We start from the raw sequence: 23054 nt of genomic DNA on the forward strand, positions 1-23054 counted from the left end.
AGTGAGGTCAAACATCCAAAACATTCGATTTTTGATGGTTTGGTACAGAATCATTGTAGAAACTTCTGGTTTGCGTCGCGACCTTCTCTAGAGACAGCTTTTATTAGACAAGGTCAGAGGTCAAGTTGACGATTCCGTAAGTACCAGTCTATGACTGCTTGTTTGTTTGTTTGTTTGTGAACAGTATTACGGAAAAACTCCTCGACGGATTTTGACGAAACTTGGTGGGGGGGTTAGGTATGGTCCAAGGATCATGCCATTAAATTTTGGACTTGGTCCCCCCCCCAATTTTTTTTTTTTGCATTTCTACATGTTTTAAGTGATTTCCAACCCCCCCCCCCCCAAAAAAAAATGTTGGAGAAAAGAACTATAACTGTCAGCACTGTTGACGTCATATTTAATGAATAGGATATCAGGTTCACTTGAGTGACCCAGCAGTATTGGCGGTGGAGGTTTTGCACTCTCCCGAGTGCTCCCCCTCTAGTTTTCTCTGTTATGTTCATGTTTTCCCCTTAGAGCAAGCCGTGACATCTGAGCTACATGAAGTGGGCAGCCCCTTGTAAGGCAGTACAGGCATTAATGGAAACACAACTTGACGTGAAAAATCGAATGGCAGCAACGACGGACAAGACAGCAACGCTGAACAGAACAATGGACAAAGAGTGAACAAACACGAAAGGAATCAGGAACTGAATGTTGCAAAAGTTTTCAACACTGATCAATTTGGGAAGGAATTGGCTGTAAGAGTACACAAGGCATGAAATGGTCAAGTGAGACTGTGAACGAAGGTCCACAACTACGATTTGCTTACAGAACGAGAGAACACGAGCTACTACTGTTTCAAAACCTACATCTGACGTCAACGAGATGCTTGAAAAGCAGACGAGTTTCCATGGAACCAGGGATTTTGGATGAAGTGTTCAACTTCTTAGACAGACAGACACAGACACAGACATCCATACAGACAGATGTCCATAGAGGCATGTGTGCAATATATCAGATCCAGTTGTCTGTGAGGAGATGTTACCGTACCAGGTTATTCTGCAGTGGTAAAGAGTGTAAAGTGTTGAAAAAGTACTGAAGTCCAAATGAGGTCAAAGGGATCAAAAAGGCCTAAATGGCTCGAAGGTTCCAATAGTACTGAACATGAACAGTTGGGTGACAACATGGCACCTATTGTGAAGTTCACCAAACACCAGTATTCCAGGACACCTCCCAAACTCTCCTGCCCTCCCCATCGCACTCACCCAACACCTCCCCTCCCCTCCCATCCCATCACGCTCACCCAACACCCCGACTCCCATCCCATAACACTCACCCCACCCTCTCCCATCCCATCACACATCACACTCACCCCACCCCACCCCCTCCCATCACCCCACCCCTTTCCCTCCCATCACACTCACCCCACCCCACCCCCTCCCATCACCCCACCCAACACCCCGACTCCCATCCCATAACACATCACACTCACCCCACCCCCTCCCATCACACTTACCCCACCCCTCTCCCTCCCATCACACTTACCCCACCCCCTCCCTCCCATCACACTTACCCCCACCCCCTCTCCCTCCCATCACACTTACCCCCACCCCCTCTCCCTCCCATCACACTTACCCCCACCCCTCTCCCTCCCATCACACTTACCCCCACCCCCTCTCCTTCCCATCACACTTACCCCCACCCCTCTCCTTCCCATCACACTTACCCCCACCCCTCTCCTTCCCATCACACTTACCCCCACCCCTCTCCTTCCCATCACACTTACCCCCACCCCTCTCCCTCCCATCACACTTACCCCCACCCCCTCTCCTTCCCATCACACTTACCCCCACCCCCTCTCCTTCCCATCACACTTACCCCCACCCCTCTCCCTCCCATCACACTTACCCCCACCCCTCTCCTTCCCATCACACTTACCCCCACCCCCTCTCCTTCCCATCACACCTTCCCCCCCCCCCTCCCCTCACACCTACCCCCCCCCCCCCTCCCCACCCTTACCCCCACCCCCTCTCCTTCCCATCACACTTACCCCCACCCCCTCTCCTCACACTTACCCCCACCCCCTCTCCTCACACTTACCCTCACATTTGAATCCATTTAAAATAAACAATGAATCGCCATATTCCGCCGTGCTCGTGGTACTTACCAACATCTTTGCCAGGAAAGTCTGATGGTAACCAGAGGGAGTAAATAAAATACCTGTCCATTCAACTACACACGATTAAACACATCGGCGAACTTTGAATATTAACCTCGTAACGTGAGAAACTTTTAACGTGAAAAATCTGATCTTAAACTTCCCGCCTCGCTGCAGAAATAACACCGCCCAGCGCTGCAGCTTCCTCTTTCATCGAAGAACGAATCAAATGAGATCACGCTCTCTATTTCTTTCCATGGGAGAACAAATCCAACACACAGTCCACGATTAATAATACAAAGGATCCTCCTCCTCTTCTTCTTCTTCTTCTTCTCAAATAGTAATGGCGTCTTCACAGCCCCGAGGCTCTAGATATGCCACACTCAAAAACAAGCCAAAAGTATAAGGGGAGCCCCTCCGGCCTCCAAAACTTCCCTGTTTATTTAACAATTTTATTGTTGTTCTGCAGAGTCGAGGGGACTTGTGAGTCGGACACGACATCTTGGAACTGGATGACGAGATTATTTCGGTGACAGGGAGGTTTGAATATGTATTATGTACGCGGTGTGGTTTTATTATCCACATTATAAAGTATATAATAAGAATTTAACGCAAGCTGTATGATATGATTATATAATGGTATTAAATGACCTAATACGTACAATATCGATTACATTACTCGATACCTATACACCGCTTCAATGATTACAACGTACAAAGTACTTTTTTTTTTTTTTTGCTTCTGTCGTCTCTTAATTTATGTCGGGAATTTTTATGACAGACATAGCGATCGCTTTAAACTCAAACACTGAATAAATAATGAGAAAACAAATTATGGGAAAAAAAACAAAAAAAAAACGAAGGTTGGTGGAAGGAATGATTCAAAGAACGAATTGTACTCTGAGAAGATAATTGTGTTTGAGTGTTTTATTTTACGCTCCGCGCCGATAGCACGAAAGGTCTTCTGAGAGAAGTAAAAAGTAAAATTATTTGTTTTCAAACTGTGCTGTAGCACAAATAAAACGGGAAGCTCCTCATCGTTCGTTTATTCGTTCGTTCGTTCGTTCATTCGTTCATTCATTCGTTCATTCGTTCGTCGCTGTCCGATCGAGCTTCCTTCACCATGATCCTGTGTTGGCGCTTGAAGTTACTCTCGACCTGGCCGGGTTCTGGCTCGGGACTGACACGGAGTTTTCACCGACTCGCTTGTTTCGGGACTCCGAACTCTGGTCCATTCAATCGGTCTCAGTTAAAGCCGGTAAGGTCACACACGTGGACACCATTTTAAAAAGTCCTCACCGTCGCCATTTTTACCGTTTCTATATTTTTTTTTTTTTCAAGAGATAACGAACCGTCACGTGCATCGCGCGCGCTCGAAGGTCTTGATTATTTTGCTTTGCAATCCGAGTTGTAGGGATGGGAACCAACGTCTCTGAATTAAACTCCGTCGGTACACCTCAAGTTACAAACACGTACATTTCTCAGAATCCGTTCGATTGCATTCAGCTTGTCACCGACGATCACTTTTAATAAAACATTCTGGACACTTAGCTGGTTAACGGGGTATGCAATCACTTTAAATGAACTGTTTTGTGTATATTATTTGAATTATTTTGAGGGATGACCTTTTGGATAAATTAGGAATACGAGTACCTGAGTGGCCGTACGTGCAAAAAAAAAAAAAGAATAATTGTGACGTCAAAGCAACGTGTCCTGTCATTGGTTGGTAAATAAATGGCCATAACTTGGGAACCACTTATCCGATTATTATCAAACCTTGAAAAGGCACATCCACAGGGCCCAGCAATATACCTGGCAAGTGTCAATTAGATCGGACCAGTGGTTGTCGAGAAACAGCGGTCACACACACACACACACACACACACACACACACACACACACACACACACACAGACACACACACAGACACACACACAGACACACACACACAGACACACACACAGACACACACACAGACACACACACAGACACACACACAGGTACACACACAGACACTCACACACAGACACTCACACAGAGACACACACACAGACACACACACACACACTCACACACAGACACACACACACAGACACACACACACAGACACACACACACAGACACACACACACAGACACACACTCACACAGACACACACACACACAGCTACACACACAACTACACACACACACAGACACACACACACAGCTACACACACAACTACACACACACACAGACACAGACACAGACACACACACACAGACACAGACACAGACACAGACACACACAGACACAGACACACACACAGACACACACACAGACACACACACAGACACACACACAGACACACACACAGACACACTAAGCTTAGTTATTTCGATAAGTACGTGTTTACAGTTAGAATCCTTCCTTCTGTCTAATGGGAATTCCGTGTGTGTGCTTCGAGTTATTTTTTTTAGCGAGGTTTTTACAACAACTACTACTACTACATCCTCTACAACAAGAACGCCATCGCCCACGTGCATCGTGTCACGTACAGGGGTGAGGTTCCCTCCGCCCACCATGAGCTCGTCCAATCGACGGCGGCCGACCCGAGATCGCCCTCCCCGCTACGAGGGTGGATGGAGAACAGGGTGCTCCCCTGGCTGTTACTTTTGGGTTCTCAGACACGCACGGTGGGAGGGTGGTCGTTGCCCCTCCCACCAGACCACCCTTTGCCCAATCAGGGAAGCTATTACCTCAGGCTGGCTCCGCCTTCGCCAGATGAGTGTTCGGCCCGACCAATGAGGGGCGGCCACGAGTAGCCCGACAACCCCTCATCCAATCAGGAGGCGAGTGGGAGGGGAAGAGACCCCTCCCACCAAAAGAAGGGTAGAGTGGTTGTCTGGACCAGTGTTGGGCAGACAAGGATTGCGTTCTGCAGGATTGTGTCGATTGCAGTCTTGGTGGCGAGTGAGGCTTGGTCCCGTCCGTGGGCCGTGGAATTTGGGTCGTGGGTTCCAGTCGGTGAAACCGCACGAGGCGGGGGGGGGGTATCCGGCTCGACCGAAAATAGACCCACGAGGTTGTGTGTGTGTGTGTGTGTGTGTGTGTGTGTGTGTGTGTGTGTGTGTGTGTGTGTGTGTGTGTGTGTGTCCGTCCGTCCGTCCGTCCGTCCGTCCGTCCGTCCGTCCGTCCGTCCGTCCGTCCGTCCGTCCGTCCGTCCCCATCCTGTAAGTAGAATTGTTAAGTGCTTTCTCCTTGTTCATTCTGCATTGCATTTTATTCATGATAACTCGACTCTTTGTGCTCCCCTCCCCGATTATTCTTTGTAAAAGAAACCCCCCCCCCCCCCGTGTTAAATGTACCAGCTCGTTTTCTGTGCTTTCCTCAATTGGCCAAGCATGGTGCATGTTGCGAATTGCTAAGGCCGTTCGTGCCGTGGATTGTTCATTGGGACCGGCGCAGCTCTGGTAACTCCGCTCGGTTATGCCGGATCTGAGCCAGTACCTGCGACTCGGTCCGGACAGAGTCCGCCGAGGGTGTGGTTTTCCCCGGTAGTTGGACGACGTGGGTACTTAGGTATATTGAAATTAGGCAATTAACCCTACCATGTGCCGTCGAAGTATTGGCGACCACGGTCCGCTAAGGGACCCGTGACCTTCGGACTTATCTGAGAGTCACGACCTAAATTCTGGGTGTTCGGTGGGAGACGACTCCACTGCTCCACCTTGTGGTCGTTTATCGCCACCGAACCCCGGCCTACAACAGTATTGCCCTTCCTTGGGTTCGACGTGAGTGCCGTGTGCGCATGCGCGACACACATGACCAACAATGGAGCTGAGTATTGTCAATAAAGCCTTCATGAAGTTGAATGCATCGTGGTCAGTCTGATTGTTTGTACATCACGACATCACAAGTGGCGACGAGGTAAAGAACTATCCGTGTCTGGATGGCGACCGTCGGCATTCTCCATGAATACTCTGATGAGGAGGATTGGGCAGATTTCGGCGAGAGGCTTGACCAGTATTTTGAGGCCAACAAGAAGGAAATCCAACACAGGTGGAGGCCATTCACCCATCATGCCTGCACGAACACCACACCAACCCATCGACACAAGATCCAAGGAAGAAAATGCAAAAAAAATGTTTTTAATCAACGAAATAATTGTTTTTGTCTGTTGGAGTTTTTTTGTAGTTTTTGCATTTTCTTTTCCCTCCTTCTTTTCCCTTCCCATGAGGGGAGAGGGCATGAGCTTGGCCAAAATTACAGATCAACCACACAATCCCCCTTGACAAGATCCGCACCCACAGCACTCCGTACACATGCACCCAATCACCCATCAATGCTCAAACTACCTCAAAGTCTTCTCAACATCCCGATACCCCTCGATCTCCATAACTTCCAGGAGGAGGAGAAGATTGGGACCATACTCTATGGCTCTGCAGAGCGTTGGTGCTGCTTAAACAGTCTCCTTGGCTATTGGACAAAATCCTGGCTGGGTCACCACTCCGACACAGGATACCAGCAAGCTTGCACTCATTTTGCCGACCTCGGAAGGATGACAGGGCGAGTTAACCCCACCTGGTATTAATTCAACATCTGAGCGGGATTTGAACTCAAGACCCTAGGATCCAAAGCCAGCCACCCTAACCATTAAGCCAACACCAGGCAATAACTTCCAGGTACCTAATTCTTATTGAAACTTATCAACCGTTTCTGCCACTACCTTTCCAGGGAGGCCATTCCATGCATTAACTAATCTCTGAGTGAAAGACCCCAACCTTACTGCTATCTAACTCTCCTCTTCTTTACTCTCAGGTTATGGCCCCATGTCCTATAGCTGTCGACTCTGTTATATAATTCATCTTCACTTATTTTATCTATACCTTTCATTATCTTAAACATCTCTATCGTATCTCCAAGTAACCACCTCTTTTCTCGTGTATCCTTCAGCCGCTCCTCAAAGCTGAGTCGAGCTAGGCCCGGAATCAATCTAGTAGCCCTGTGCTGAACCCTCTGGATGGCATCTATGTACTTGCTGAACTGTGGTCACCAAAACTGTATACAATATTCTAGATGTGGCCCTCACTAAATCCCGACACATTGTTAAAATCACCTCTTTTGATTTATAATTGATCCCCCTCCGAATACAACCAAAAACCCGATTTGCTTTACCTATAGCTGCCTGCTTACCTTCCCGTATCTAATACCACCCTCAGATCCTTCTCCTGTGTGACACGCTCCAACATTTCCCCTTACATCCTGTAATCTCTATTTTTATTGTTCTTTCCCATCCCCAACACCTTACACTTGCTCAGGTTAAATTCCATCTGCCAGTCTTTTGCCCAATCTATACAAGTATCAATACTTTCCTGAATCTGATCACCACCTCACCTCCAAGCTTTGTGTCATCTGCAAATTTGGAAAGCTTACTCTTTGCCCCACTATCCAAATCGTTGATGTAAATAATGAATATTAATGGTCTGAGTACTGATCCCTGAAGTACCCCGCTACTTACATCCTCCCACTCACAGCTACTCTTTGCATCCTATGACTTAGCCAGCTTGTAATCCAATTAGCTACCTGACAAGCCACTCTACAAGCCCTAACTTTGGCTAACAACCTCTGATGTGATTCCTTATCGAATGCCTTCTTAAAGTAGAGATATACTATGTCCCATCATCCACCCAATCAAACACTGCTTCATAGAACTCTAAAAAATTTGTTCAACAGGAACTACCTTTGGAAATTGGTATTCTGTTGAAGCAAAATACCTGTTTAATAAGCCTGCCATCTCACCTTCATCACCAACCACTCTCCCGGTGCTATTCCTCAATGGGCCCACACTGGTTCTAGCCTGTTATTTTCCCCTGATATACTTAAAGAAAGCCTTGTTATTATGTTTAATATTCTGAGCCACATCATTCTCATGCTCTCTTTTGGCTTGCTGAGTTATTTTCTTAACTTTCCTCTGTTTACTCCGATAAAGATATAAATCTAACTCCAGTCCTGTTGTTTTTAACCTAATAAATCCCTTCTGATTCTCCTTTGTAGCATTCCTTATCTCACTGCTCAACCCCCTGGTCTCTTTCTGCTTCTAGTTTTACACCTCATTCGAATGTACTTACTCTGCACTTTACACATTTGGTCCTTGAAGGTTTCCCATTTCTCTGATGCTGATTGTCCTGTTGTTTGGGTCTCCCAATCTGCATCACCCAACTCTCTCCTCATACCCTCAATGTTTGCTTTCTTCAAATCTAATAGCCTTACCCTACTATCCTGAACTCTAACCCTTAACAGAGACTTCACACACACCATGTTATGGTCACTTGCTCCTAAATGATCCTCTACCTCCACCTCCTCCACCATATTGGGATCGTTACTTAAAAGGAGGTCTAACACTGCACTCCTCCTTGTGGACTTATCTACAAACTGGGTTAAAAAACAATATTTGAATAAAACGAGGAAATCCTCATCAACTCTTCCCTTTCCCTGTTCCTGGACCCAATCTATCCCTGGCAAGTTAAAATCCCCCATAATCATCACTCTACCCTTACTACATGCCCTTTTGAATTATTCATGTACTCCTCCTTCCTCCTCTTCCTTCACACCCAGAGTCCTATAAAAGCATCCTCCAGGTATCTTACTGTTTTTAAAATCTCTAATGTCGACCCATACAGAATCCTCAACATTGATTCCTTCCTTAATGTCACCCCTTTCTCTTGATGCAATGCTGTCCTTTACCCAGATTGCTACTCCTCCTCCTATTCTCTCCTTCCTATCACACCGATCCACCTTGTAGCCTTCTAATCCTGTCCTCCATTTACCATGTCTCACTCACTGCAACTATATTGTACTCCTCACTATCTAGTTTGGCTTCAAGCTCTTCCATCTTATTATTTAAACTTCTGGCATTGGTATCGAATATATTTAACTTTTCCCTTCCTGAAATTCTATTTTTCCTGCCTGGCCTGACTATCTGACTGATCACAATTACATCATCCGTTCCTTCCTAAATACCTTTCCTACCCTCCGCTGACCTAAAAAAGCCTGAATTCCTTCCTCAATTCCCACTGCAAACCTTGCTGCCCCCTATCTATTTAACACACGGCCATCATTCCGGAAACACTCCCTTTGCCCCCTCAATGATTCCCACTGCTTCCTAAATGTCAAACCTTCCTCCCTACACCATTCTTCCAGCCATTGGTTGACGTCTATTGCTCTGATCATAATTTCTATATCGTTTCCTAATCTTGGGAGGATCCCAGAAAACATGACGTCACAACCCTTTGTTGTGTTCAACCCAACCCTCACCTCACAACAACACAACCTCACAACACAGCCGCTTACCCAATATCCTGGATCTATTTTTCAAAACCTCTGAGTAAACTTTCCCTACATCATTCGCACCGAGGTGTACCACAACCAACTTTTTCATGCCATGACCCGATACAATATCGTTTACCCTTCTACCTTCAACGTCCCTAACTCCTGCTCCTTCAAAACCACACAGAATTCTATGTCTACAATCCTACCTGCAGAATGAAGAATCTACATATTTAATTGTCTCATCATCCACAAAAACTGTCTCCCATACCTCATGTCGACCTAAATCATGTCATCTTCCAAAAACTCCTTGCTCAAGAAGACGACCATGACCAAGGAAAAGCAGTGAAGATTGCACAGGTGTGTATGACAACTGCTGAAAACCTGAAGGAGATCTCATTGAAGAGCCAGAAGTCTTCAAGTGCAGATACTGTAAATAGGATTGCTCGATCTTCGTATAAGGCTACACCTTAGCCAGTTGTGTGTTTGAAACCTGCTTCATCGGTAGCAAGAGGCTCCAATAACTTGTGTTGGCGTTGTGGTGCCAATCATATGGCTCACCAGTGCCATTTCAAGCGGTACACATGTAAAGGATGTGGCAAGATCGGGCATCTTCAAAAGAGGTGGTCCCAATCCAGCACTGGTGATAGTTTTGGCACCACCCATTAGGTGGATGATGGCGCACATGTTGCGGGAGCTGATGAGTCGTCACTGCACGGTGAGGAGTAAGAGATGTATACAATCCATGGCAGAACCACACCAATAACTGTTGATCTTCAGCTGAATGGCAAACAGGTGTAAATGGAAATGGACACAGGGGCAAGTCGGTCAATTATGTGGCAGGAGACATTTGACAAATTGTGGGACTGAGAGGCTGTGAAGCCCAAATTGAGTCCAGTGAAGGCCAAACTTCGTACCTACACCAAGGAAATTGTTACAGTGATTGGCAGCACGGATGTCAGCGTGTTATGATGGTGTGACTTATGAACTGCCTTTGTGGGTTGTTCCAGGCAATGGCCCTACATTACTCGGTCGGAACTGGTATGGCTTGAGAGCATAAAGCTGAACTGGCATCTTGTATATCCCGTATTCCCCGTCTCATCACTCTCCCTTCCACAGATCACCTAATGTCTCTGTTCCTCACTGTTTTGTACGAGCCTCAACAATGTATACAAAATAAATGATCCCCACGTTTATTTTAAGTTTCTGTGTCCGTGTATTTGTCATGGGGTGAGTATAAAGAACTTGTGCTGTGCCTCCGTGAGTGCCACACCCTGCCCCTCCCGCAAGTGCAATTATCTTTGAGGTTCACGTGTCCACTTCCTAAGGAAATCCACTCGGCTATCCGGGCCTGGTCGGTGTTAACCACCCTTCCATCACAATTGGGAGAGGGATTAACCTTAACCCCCAGACCCACGACAATTTTAAATAAGGTGGTGTTAAAATCAACGACGGTAAACTTCTGCATTTTTTGTTTCTACAACCTTTAAAATGTTTATTTTTTTTTTTTTCAATTTAACTTTATACGAGAACACTGAAGAACACAAATCACCTTACCGGTACTTTCAAAACCCCTCCAAGTTCAGCAGTACTTGGACAAAATATTACGCCATCTCGACCAATCAAATTAGCCGCTCGCTCGCTCTCAACGTTGGTGAATATCGAGATGCAGACAAAATTGCGGCTTGTAGGAAACGTAGATCGTGCTCGGAAACTCCACGCAAGAGTTAAAAAAAAACCTTTCCCACGAGAATGCACGAGGTCAGGTCTTTCACTCTCTAATTTTAATGTGGCTTTTTTTGTTTCTTCAGTCCTGAATGAAACACCTGCTTTCTGAGAGGTTTGATACTCACTGGATCGAAATGAAATACTTAAGATAATCTGATAGATATATATATATATATATATATATATATTTTTTTTTCAAGTTCTGTGGTTAAGGATAAAGTTGGCTTTACATTCATGATTAAGATAGCTGTACTTCCTGTTAGATTTCTTTCAATTACCAGCACCAGCACGAGTCCTGATTTGCAACAAGTCGATCGGACTCAAACCGTCTTAAGTTAATTAGGACATGTCTGAATTGACCATTAAAAATCGGTTCACTGGTAAAATAGTACCACAGTACATATTAAGAACACCACATAATTATACATTTTAAATCAATCGGTAAGTGGCAGAAACAGCTCGAGCTGACGTCATGACATATCAGTTAAATTACATTCTTTTTGAATTAAAAGGTTATGAAAAAGTAACATAAGGGTTGGTAACAAAGTAATGCCTTTTATTTTTCAGTTCATAACCAAAGCGCAAGAAAGCTATGTCAGGTCACAACGGAAGGGTTGCATCTCAGGTCAGGTATGGGAGCATGTGCCAGAACAGCGCGGCGCTGCGTCCACTTTCTGCCGGTACTCCAGGGGCCTCCGTCTGGCCATCCCCCAGGCAGATGCTAGGCCCATCCCCATCTCCTTGAGATGATGGTCAACCTGTTGCAACCATGAGGCACGTGGTCGGCCCACTGGCCTCCTCCACTCATGAGACTCCCTCGCTGAGAGAATCTGGTGAGCAGGATCAGCGTCAGGAAAACGAGCCACATGTCCATACAGCCGCAACTGACGCTCACGGACTATGCAGGTAACAAATCTCATCCGAGTCTCTGTCAGCAACTGCTCGTTGGACACAAAATCCCACCAGCGATAGCCAAGGATTCTCCGAAGAGACCTGGTCCCAAAGGAATTAAGTCTCCGTCTCAGACCCTTGGTCAGAGTCCAAGTCTCGCACCCATAGAGCAAGACTGGAAGTACCAAGGACCTGAAGACTCGGACTTTCGTCCTCCCGCACAGGTACCGGCAGCACCACACCCCATGATCCAGTGAATCCATGACTCCCCAGGCCCGACCCAGACGTCTATTGACCTCTGACTCGCAGCCAACAGAGACATGAATATCACTGCCAAGGTAAGTGAATCTCTCCATGACCTCAACATCCTCACCACAAACAGACACAGACAGGACAGCAGCATCCAAGATGTCACCGAAAGCCTGGATCTTAGTTTTGACCCAAGAAACCCGTAATCCCAACGGCTCCGACTCCTCATTCAGCACCTCGAGGGCCCCCAAGAGGATGTCTAAAGTCTCCACAAAGATGACTGCATCATCTGCAAAATCAAGGTCCGAGATCTTGACATTGCCAAACGATGCACCGCAACTTGATCTCTCCGACATCCTCCCTAAAATCCAGTCCATACAAGTGCTGAAAAGTGTGGGGGCAAGTACACATCCCTGACGAACTCCAGTAACAACTGGAAATAAGTCAGAGATGGTACCACCACACTTCACAGCACTCTCAGTACCAGAGTAGAGTTCAGACATCAGATCGATCAGTTTTGGTGGCACCCCACGAAGACCAAGAATCCTTCAGAGGACATCCCGATTCACTGAATCGAACGCTTTACAGAGATCAACATAGGCTGCAAGCAGCCCCTGCCGAAACTCTCGCCTGCGTTCGGTGAGGACACGAAGTGCAAGGATACGGTCAATCGTTGACCTCTTTGGTGTAAAGCCTGACTGCTCTGGACGCTGGTGCTCAAGCAGATGGTGGCGAACCCTATCAAGAATTATCCGAGCAAAGACTTTGCCCGGCACTGAGAGCAGCGTCACCCCTCGGTAGTTGTTGCAGTCTTGGCGATCACCCTTCCCTTTCCAGAGAGGGACAACAAGGCCCCTCTTCCAGTCAGTTGGGATGATGCCTGTGTTCCAGGCAGAGCACAAAACTGCATGCAACGACACGAGTGCAGCATTTCCACCAGCCTTGAGAAGTTCGGCATGGATGCCACAGATCCCTGGAGCTTTGCCCCGTTTCAACTGGTTCACCGCAGCCCGTGTTTCCACAAGCGAAGGTGGACCACAGTTGATTCGAGGGTCAGCAACAGGGATTGTAACACCCTTGACGTCCAACTCGACAGCTGGGGGATCAGCCTGGTACAACCGCTCAAAGTAACCGGCCCAGCGGGCCTTCACTTCAGACTCCTCTGTCAAGAGCCTTCCACTCTCTGCTCGAACTGCAGTGCTCCAAGGGATGGGCTTGGATGAACGTAATGCGCAAATTCCCCTGTAAGCGGGACGAGAATCACCTGTCCACAGGTGATGCTCTACCCCCTCACAGATTCCTCACACATAGGCCTCCTTGTCCACCCTCAGTGCACGTACAGTTTTACACCTCAGCTCCCTGAACAGCTCAGCTCTGCCATTCAGCCTGGCCCTGCGACTCTGGTCAATGGTATCCAGTGTCCCTTGAGAGACAAAATTCTTCTTTGCCCTGCTGTGAGCTCCAAGGCATCCACCGGCAACATCAAGGACGGTGGTCTTGAAGGCGCTCCACAACTCTTCAGGACCCCCCAAGTGTCCACTCAGCCTGTTCGCAAACTCCTCAGCTACTCTCTCATCCCTGAGCTTGGCAACATCCAGCCTAGGCTGGGATGGTACCATTCTCCAGGATTTAAGGTGCAGCTTTAGAGTTGCTACAACAAGCCTGTGGTCAGTATTGAGGAACTGAGCACTCCGGTATACCCTGCAGTTCTGGATCATCCTCCAACGACCATCAGAGGACATGGTCAATCTCCTTTGCCACACCGCCAGCGTTGGAATACCAAGTCCAGCGATGAGCTTGTGGACGCTGAAACCATGAACCAGCCACCCTAAGTCCATGACTTCTTGCAAAGTCAAGGAACTTAGTGCTATTCTGGTTTATAGTTCCTGACCCATGGGGACCAACACACACCTCATAACCATCCCTATCAGTTCCAGTCGATGCATTGAAATCCCCCAAGACTAGAAGTCTATCTCGTCTGGGGCGCTGATCAACCACAGACTCGAGTGTGGCGTAGAATGTGTCCTTCACGGTGAGATCACTCGCCTCAGTCGGAGCATAAACAGAGACCAGGGAAATGACACCTAAGGAGTGACGAATCCTTAATCTCATAATACGCTCGTTGACCGGTGTTACCTCAATTATCATTGGGGTCAGCTTATTGGACACAGCTACAGCAACTCCTTGGGTATGGTAACCATCAGAGCGACCAGACCAATAGTAGGTGTAACCACCCACCATTATCTCGCCGCAATCCGGTCTCCGAACCTCAGAGAGAGCTGCAATCCCGATGTCCAAACGCTTGAGCTCAGATGATAACAGAGACAGGTGATGATCCTCTCTTAGGGATAGGACATTCCAGGCACCCATTCCAGATGGGGGAAACGGTTTCGTCGCCGACAACCCGACCATGGAACAGGTTAGTACAGGTTTACATGGTACCTGTAGCAGGTCACAGATCGAACCTGACCTGACTGTCGACTTAAAATGGCCGGGAGATGCAACCTGACTGTTGCATCTCCCGGCCATTTTAAGTTTAGCGGTACTGTGATCGGTCACGTGACATCATATCACACCACACTTTCAAGGTGCATTTGAAGCAGAGAACAGCTATTGGACTTCTTATTGTGCAGGAGCTTTCTCCATCGGATATTCATAGGTGTTTAAATAACGTGTACGGCGACTCGACCATTGATGTGAGTACCGTTAGTCGTTGGGCAAAGCATTTCAAGAGCGAAGAAACTGATAGATGACAAGCTCCGAAGAGGTTGGCCTGCAAGTGCAGTGACACCGGAAAACAAGTCTGATTTACGCGTTCATAAAAGTGCATTGCAGTTGACGGAGACGATGTGGAACAATAACTTCATATTTGCTTCTTCCTGTAACTTGAATTGTATTTGGTGAGAAATAAAATTAGAGGAATTACTTTCATACCAACCCTCGTATTAACTTGTACAAGGGAGGAATAGTTATTTGGGTCCTTGGTGATGTAGTGTACCACAGGAACGAAGCCTTGTGAGCGGAATGCATTTGGACAGGCAGAGAAGAGCGAGGATTACGAACGACTTGTTTACACAGGAAAACTCGCCAAGATGGTGCGAGGTAAGAAAATGAAGGATTTACATTTGTGACGCACATTTTGAAATGCAATTTGGCGATACGGAACAGCAACCTGCAGTCGTCTGTGTGCGATCTAAAGCTACGGAAACTTACGGACAACTGCGGTGCTTCCCAACAAGACACCTGAAAAATATGGCTCGCTATTCATTGTTCAAAAAAACAATGTTGAATTCACCAACCAAAAATCCATTGCTCGAGGACTTTAGAGATGTACTGTCGTTAAAAATAAATAAATAAATAAATTACCAGATGCACGACATCCTGAAATCGTAACAATGGCTGTCCTTAAACATGAACGACACTTGCAAGATGTTGTGGTTGTAATGATGTTGTTTTAATGGCACATTTTCACCCATATACAAGATGATTTATGAAGAAAAGTTAGACAGCTTATAAACTTTCTGAAGGCACAATCGTCCGTTGCACTACAATTCAAACCAACAAGTGAACCCATCATTTTTTACCACTTACAAACATCAACAAAAACAAAAAGTTGTATTTGATAAGACTGACAGAGTTCTCTTGACCATATTGATGTCTGTTTGCCCCACTGTTCTCATTCCCACTCCTCCATCCCTCCCCGAGTGAATTGAAGTTTATAAACTGTTCGATTGAATCGACATGGTGTAGTTGTAGTACAGGCTTGATGGACCAAAGGGCCTCCAGGAGATCCGACCTCAGTTGGGCCAGGAGCTTGGCTTGTCCATTGCAAATTTCTCAGGACAAATCGCGTCGGGCCACCTTTGGATGAAATTGGTGGAGGCCGGGCTCTGAATTTTGGGCTGTAGCATAAGTGTTCCTATGTCACATGCTAACAAGCACAGAATGACCTTTTCCCTTTCTGACTATTCATGATAAAACAGATTGTTGAGAGTAAAGTTCTGTTGTTCTTTCCATCAAGTCATGCTTCAGCAATGGCCTTGTGCACTTCTGTTTGCAGGTGTCAAGTTCTTTTCCTATTCCTGCAGTGTTTTTACCACGTGCCTCATGCCCGTGTATCTGTCCAACACTGGGTTCGGTTCCAATGGGGTTGTAGCCCTACAAGCTGCATTCATCACGGTCGTCGCATTCTTCACTTTCGTCACACCCTTTGCGCTGCACCTGCTGTCTCGTGGATACGTGGTGCGCTTGTACCACCAACGGGAAACGGACACCTACAAGGCAGTGACGTACAACGCCCTACTTATGGAGCGACTTTGGCATTTTCACCAGGCCGACGTGCAGGTGCCAAGTGTCACTCGTATGTTCACCACGTTTTGTGCTGGCCGACGCTCTTTTCTTGTGGACCCTTATGCATTCGTTGGACCCCTCGACTACGCTCATCTCATGGGTTACGACCAGCCCATGTCATTTAAACATGATGAAGACGGGTCTCTGCTCAAAAAAGATTAAAGTACAAATGTGTGCTTGTAATGGCTACCGTAATCTTCTTGCCATCAGCATTCGCACATCTTTGGATGCCTTTGTAAACAACACGAGTTTCCGTCGTTAATAAAAACGAAGCTCTTGATGCATTATACACCAAGGAATATGAACGTAAGTCACTAAATATGGGACGGAGCAAGTCCTGCCATGCGATCGACAACAGGAAGCAAATGACTTATGGGCTGTTTCCAACTGGTAACATTTATTTCAAATGAAGTACATGCCATTTTCTGTCAGTTTTGTTTAATGACATTTCCCTGGAGTAGAGACAGAAACGAGAACCTGTACTGTTCATTCGTATAAAATTGGCAATTTGAGTATTTTGCCTCGGACAGTAACACTCATCATGCAGTCCACCAAGTGTTTTTCGGTGCATATCCAAGTCATCACAGCACAATCCCAGTGGTGTCGAGTTGTCAAAATATTTTGCCCAAAAAAACAAAACAAACTTGAACCTGGTGGGCACTAACTCCCTGCGACCACACAAAGACTGCTAGGGAGTCCACGGTCCTCAAGGCAACTGACGGGATGGAGACGTGGGGGGGGGGGGGGGTGTCCCGACCGTCACGTGTCGTCGACACGTGCTTCACAAAGCATGCGAGACAAATCAAAAGTGTTTCGCGGTTCAAAGGTTAAAGTTGCGTTCAAAGTTAAACCAGTGCAATTAATCAGGACAGATATAACCAAATAATACGGTGACAACGTATAACATACCTTACCCTCTTTTAAATAATCGCAACTTCCACCAGATGCCACCTTCCGTGGCAGAAAGTGAACAGATGCGATCTTGTTCTGCGATGCCTTTCACTCCACCAATGGGATTCGAGCAAAAAGATGGTCACATTAAATTTGTGCACAAAACAGGTTTTTCACCTCAAATCGTATAGTCATCACCGCACGCTCCTGTTCTACAGTATATGTGACAAAATTAAAGAGCAAACAAGGATGTGACACTTTGACATGCAAACATGTGATGCTCGCTATAGACCTCGGAGGGGAGGCCAGTCAGAATTCTGAGGGGAGGGGCAAGGGGAGGAGGAGAAATAAGTTAAAAGAAAACCCTTCCCCTATCCCCACTCCCTTATCTGAACAGTTTTAATTATAAGGGTTGGATTCCATCTCACTGAAGTTTTTCATGAACTTTCTGAAACTGCACTTATCAAAAATGCTCCATCGACTTCAAACCAATGCTCTCACACTGATAAAGCTTGAAACTGTCTGGAAAAGATCCCAGAGCGATTTCGATTTGAATAAAATCTACACTTGCTTAACCTGGACAGTTTTGAGCTCTGTGATAGCGTCAGTGGGTGACGAGCGAACGATACTTGCCCAGCAATAAATCATGTGTCGACTCCAACGGATGCACCTCAAGAAAAACAAGAATCGTTCCAAAGTCTTTCAATCCCCTCCCCACCCCCTAAGGGGGGGGGGAAAAATACAATAATCCATCGACCTCTCACTGGTGACTGCACTGCATTCCAGGGCCTGCATGTAATCCTTCCTCTTCGTCATCTGAACTTCGATCATAAGCTTCCTGGCGACCCCCTGCATTGCTGCTCGGCTCCATGTCGTGCAAAAAAACCTCTTCCACGTCTTTGGATGGAGTAGGAAGATCCGGCCGCACTGGCAGCAGCTTTTCCAACTCCTGCCATTGCAAAAAACTCAGTTAGGCCTGTCTGAGAAAGCATACGGGTTAAGCAAGAGCCGCATCAGTTAAGACTCACCGGAAGCTTGCTCGAATCGATCCAGTGATTATTGGGAAATTCGACTTCAAACTTTACATTCAGGTTCCCCTTCTCAAAAGGATTTCTGTAGTGTGGCATGCCCTCGTTCAGCACGCCTCGAATACATCCTGGGAATGAGCAAGCAACATCATATGAACGTATTTGAACAAAATCTTGAAATAAGAAAACGCTCATCATTGAAACTGCATTTCATATTTCAATTTCATACCGACCAGACGATAACGTATTTGGTGCCCGACAGTGGCCGATGCATTCGGTCGTTACTTAATTATCCATTCTCAACAAAACATGCCAGTGGGGGGGGGGATGGGTCATAAGATAAAGGTTGTAGCTACTTGGTTTCCCCCACCCACCCCCGCCCCAAACCCACGGGGGTTCTGAAGGTGAGGTCGACGGAAATTCTCCATGCATGTGTGTACGATGTAGCACTGCTCCCAGTGGTGGTGGTGGGATAGGGTATTACGAGTGATGCTTCAGAGGCCTCAATTGTATCACGAATAAGAGGCTTTCACCTTGGTTTCACACACAGTTTACTTGGATGTTGCTTTAGACTACAAAAAAATCCAGAATTCCCATGTTTTATTGGAAATTAAAAAATTAAAAAAGACTGTGTGTGTGTATGTGATATAACTTTGTCTATTCCAAGGACAACCATGGTTCAAAGAAAGATGTAGGGATGGTTTCACATGATCATTTCTTGTGACCACCCCTACCTTGTTTACATACTTTTTGGAAGAACATCCCTATACATCCTTTTGCATTTTTACCCTCACCAAGGGAGAGGGTATTGCATTTGTGTCCATTTGTTTGTTTGTCCGCACAGAACTTTCGTGCTTTTCTCCGCAACCGCTTGGCGGACGAGACAATTTTCATCATTGGTGCAACTACTCATGTGTTATGACGTTATAGGTCACGTGGTGTGGCAGCCATATTGGAAACATGGGTGGGGGGGGGTGGGAAAAAACAAACAAAAAAAAATAAACTTTGGATCTCTATCTCTGAAACTGCACCAAGGAAAAAATATGAAACTTGGCAGAGAGCAAGTACTCTCATGGGGAATATGTGATGTTTTGTAATGACATCATCAGTGCCTTCATTATGACGTCATAATTGCATATGTAGAGCGCCACATCTAATCGGTATGAAAATTTTTGAGGGTCATCTAGGGATAAAATGGTCCACAGAAAATAAAAAATTGATGATGTCATCAGTCACATGATTCGGCAAACATATTGTTTAAAAAATAAAAACCCTTCAAAAATCTTCCCTAAAATGGCTGAACAGATCGAGGCAAAACTACACGTATGACCACGTGTTCACGAGGAACAAAAGGTTCACATCTATGATGTCGTAGGTCACATGGTTTGGCAGCCATATTGGATTTACCCGAAAACATAATCTTCTCCAGAACGACTGGACATCGAGGGGAAACTTTGCAAAAATGTTCCTCAAGACATGAGTGTACAAGTTTGTTGAGGAATAATTGATCACATGGTTTGGCAGCCATATTGGATTCAAGAAAATATTAAATAATTTTTCTCTGGAACCACTTAACCAATCAACATGAAACTTCATAATTATGATCTAGTGGTGATTGGGAATACACGTTTTAAATTTCAACTTGATCAGACACATGGTCTGGCAGCCAGAATTATTAAATTTTTGGATCTTTTTTTTTTTTTTAACACTCACTTGGCTGTGCCTGGATGGGTTTGAGCATAGAGGAGTAGCAGCTGAAATGTGATTCCTATTCAGGTTCATCCCGATGACCTCATTACTTTTTGCTTGTTCGGGTTCCTTCTGATTACTCCAATGCAAGACTGTACCCATTTGGTCTTCCTTTTTATTTGAGTTGAATTTATTTTAATCCAATTCTGAATTCAAGTGCATAATAATAATAACTAGAACTGCCACTTTATAACTGCTGGCAGTGATGACTGGGTACCCAGACGTCCGCCTTTGATAAAACATGAGACTTAAACGAGTCGCAAAGTTTCCCTTCGATAGGATAAGTGGTTCCAGAGAAAACATTATTTAAGAGTGATACAAATTACAGCCCTGCTTCGATACAGCGTGGGACTGACGAGTTACGAACCGGGTAGCACAAAGTGTTCAATCTAATTATTACGTATGAAGTCAGCCCTTTTTCCTGGGGACATTGATGGTATCAATTGAATTGCTATTCCTGTTCCCTCAAACGTGTGCAGCCAAGTGAGCCTTCTGGAAAAAAAAACAACAAAAATCTAAAAGTTCTCAGATTCAAATAATTAAATATTTCTGGCTGCCAAACCGCGTAGCCGACCGGGTTGAAAATTTAAACCTATGTTTCACATGTCGGCTAGATTATAGTTGTGAAGTTTCGTATATATTGAAGCAGCGGTTCCAGAGTAAACATTAATTAATATTTATCCTTCAATCCAACATGGCTGCCAAAACATGGGGCAGATCGAGTTGAAATTTAAACAATTCATTCTGCAAGTCTACTGCATCATCTCTGAAGTTTCACATTTATTGATGTAGCAGTTCCAGAGTAAACAATAATTAACATTTTCCCTTCAATCCAATATGGCTGCCAAACGATGTGTCGTACATCAAAAGGGGGAGAGAACTTTTTGTTTGTCATGGAGAGGTGGTCATACATGTGGAATTTTGCCTCGATCTGTTCAGCCGTTTCAGAGAAGAAGACTTTTAAAGTTATTAATTTTCAATCCAATATGGCTGCCATACCATGTGCCCTATTACAACATAAATTTAAATTCTCCATCTAATGGGGAAGTAGATTATGCTTGTTAAGTTTCGTGTTGATCGGACAAGATGCGTTTTTCAATCCAAGATGGCCTCCAAACCTTGTGACTTGTGACATAGTTTTTACCCTATTGCAGGCATGGGGGTAGATCATATTTGCCAAGTTTCGCTTTGATGGGTTATGCGGTTCCAGAGAAAACATTTAATATAATTCTTGAATCAAACATGGCTGCCAAACCATGTGACTTAAACATATTTACTGCTCGTGTGCAATACATTTGTGAAGTTTCCCCTTGATCTTACCAGCCGTTCTGGAGAAGATGATGTTTGAAGGTTTAGGGTAAATTCAATATGGCCGTCAAACCATGTGACCGATCAATAAGAAATTAACAAACTTAAAAAAGGACCTCATGGGGAATGTGTGTGTAAAGTTTCGCCTCAATCTGTCAAGCCATTCTGGAGAAGAATATTAAAAGAAATTCCCAAAACAAGCTGGCTGCCGAACCAAGTCACCTATGACGTCATAATATTTTTTTCTGCGGTGAATTGTTGTCTGAGGCTCAAGAAATTTCAGATTTTTCCTATGCAGCGTTCTACTTGACGAATTTTCACCGGGATACCGCTTCACTGATGACGTCACGAAAAATCACCCGTGTTCCTGATGGGGAATTCATTAAAATGTATGAAGCGAAAAAAATTTCCATTGCACAGTTTCAGAGATACAGAGGTCCAAAGTTTATCGTTTTTTTTCAAGATGGCGCCCGTACCACATGACCTATGACATCACAATTATCACTTAAGATTGCTATCAAAAAAGATACAAGATTCGGGCGAAACTTAGTGGACAGATTTGGTGGATAACAAGGACGAACCGATTAAATTTTGGGGAAGATGCGGATATGAGAATTTTTAAAGCGATTCTTCACCATTTTGAAATGTGGCCAAAAAACGATATATAGCATGGTATCCTAAAAGTTTGTGGACGGATTATAACAAAGCTTATAGGGGGGAACCGGATGGAGAGCACAACCCCATGGAGACCTTGCTTGTGCTGATGCATCGTACTAAATTTGGTCCGTATTGGTCAGGCAGTTTGTGAGATGTTAAGTCAAATGTTAACGAGCATACGGCTGGACACCGGGACCCACTCCGTGAGCTTATTTTTGGATAAATAACTTAATAAAACACTTAATGATAAGAATGCAGTTAGTAAACACTCAATCAGCAATGTATCAGACTCTTTACAAAGCATCAGTGCTGCCGAAGCACTCTCGGCACGGTTTATGCTTGGTGATTTGCAATTGCATTCCCAGCAGTCAATCAAGGCAGGAAGTTGTAATTTGTTCAGGGTGCTGGCGATAACTCACCTCCTCTTCATGAAAGACACAGGATCGTTAACGTCCACAAAGGACCAGTGCTGGCAGAGAGGACCTCCGGCTTAACGTCCTTCTGATGGACGGCGCGCACATCGATACCCCGTCCTGTATGAGAAACACCACCGTGGTAATTCATCGTGAGTTTGGAACCCAGGCAGGCAAGATAGCTCAGAAGAAGTACACATATCTCCAGTCGAGGCTATCCTGCAAGTTCCACAGGACAAATGAAGGAAAGAATGTTTATTAATCAAGTGAATGGAATGATGGTCCAAATGACCTCATGCCCTGCAAAACGATCTGAAAATTTCAAGAATCCATACAAAATAG

General features: G+C 45.5%; 3 protein-coding genes across 6 annotated transcripts in view; 1 reads left to right on the forward strand and 2 right to left on the reverse strand.

Moving 5' to 3' along the window:
* Window positions 1-2560, reverse strand: part of MTBP (MDM2 binding protein) — a 33709-nt gene extending 31149 nt beyond the window's left edge. For 2 of the 4 annotated variants that reach the window (XM_085893289.1, XM_085893288.1), the window contains exon 1: window positions 2150-2556. In XM_085893289.1, the coding sequence (XP_085749415.1) occupies window positions 2150-2210 (61 nt within the window). In that variant the 5' untranslated portion in view covers window positions 2211-2556. Of the gene's footprint in view, window positions 1-2149 lie in introns of all 4 variants that reach the window. The other 2 variants (XR_015061241.1, XM_085893287.1) reach the window with 2 other exon arrangements.
* Window positions 2561-3133: 573 nt separating this feature from the next.
* Window positions 3134-19213, forward strand: TMEM70 (transmembrane protein 70). The gene is made up of 3 exons (XM_085893296.1): window positions 3134-3398; window positions 15310-15418; window positions 16377-19213. The coding sequence occupies exons 1-3, from the start codon at window positions 3264-3266 to the stop codon at window positions 16826-16828; spliced, it is 696 nt and encodes a 231-aa protein (XP_085749422.1). The 5' UTR covers window positions 3134-3263; the 3' UTR covers window positions 16829-19213.
* Window positions 17037-23054, reverse strand: part of LOC147022423 (dnaJ homolog subfamily A member 2-like) — a 48103-nt gene continuing 42085 nt past the window's right edge. Inside the window, exons 8-9 of the mRNA XM_085893295.1 lie at window positions 18586-18713; window positions 17037-18506 (exon numbers count right to left, since the gene is read on the reverse strand). Of these exons, the coding sequence (XP_085749421.1) occupies window positions 18318-18506; window positions 18586-18713 (317 nt within the window). The 3' untranslated portion in view covers window positions 17037-18317. The remainder of the gene's footprint in view (window positions 18507-18585; window positions 18714-23054) is intronic.

This window comes from Eptatretus burgeri, chromosome 8, assembly GCF_056783735.1.
Source record: "Eptatretus burgeri isolate ZD-2024b chromosome 8, Ebu_testis_v1, whole genome shotgun sequence".
In the NCBI taxonomy this organism is placed as follows: domain Eukaryota; kingdom Metazoa; phylum Chordata; class Myxini; order Myxiniformes; family Myxinidae; genus Eptatretus; species Eptatretus burgeri.

Coding starts and splice junctions, on each gene's coding strand:
- TMEM70 (XM_085893296.1), top strand. CDS start 3,264: ATGATCCTGTGTTGGCGCTTGAAGTTACTCTCGACCTGGCCGGGTTCT. Junction 3,399..15,309: donor ATCGGTCTCAGTTAAAGCCG/GTAAGGTCACAC, acceptor TTGGTGATGTAG/TGTACCACAGGAACGAAGCC. Junction 15,419..16,376: donor ACTCGCCAAGATGGTGCGAG/GTAAGAAAATGA, acceptor TTCTGTTTGCAG/GTGTCAAGTTCTTTTCCTAT.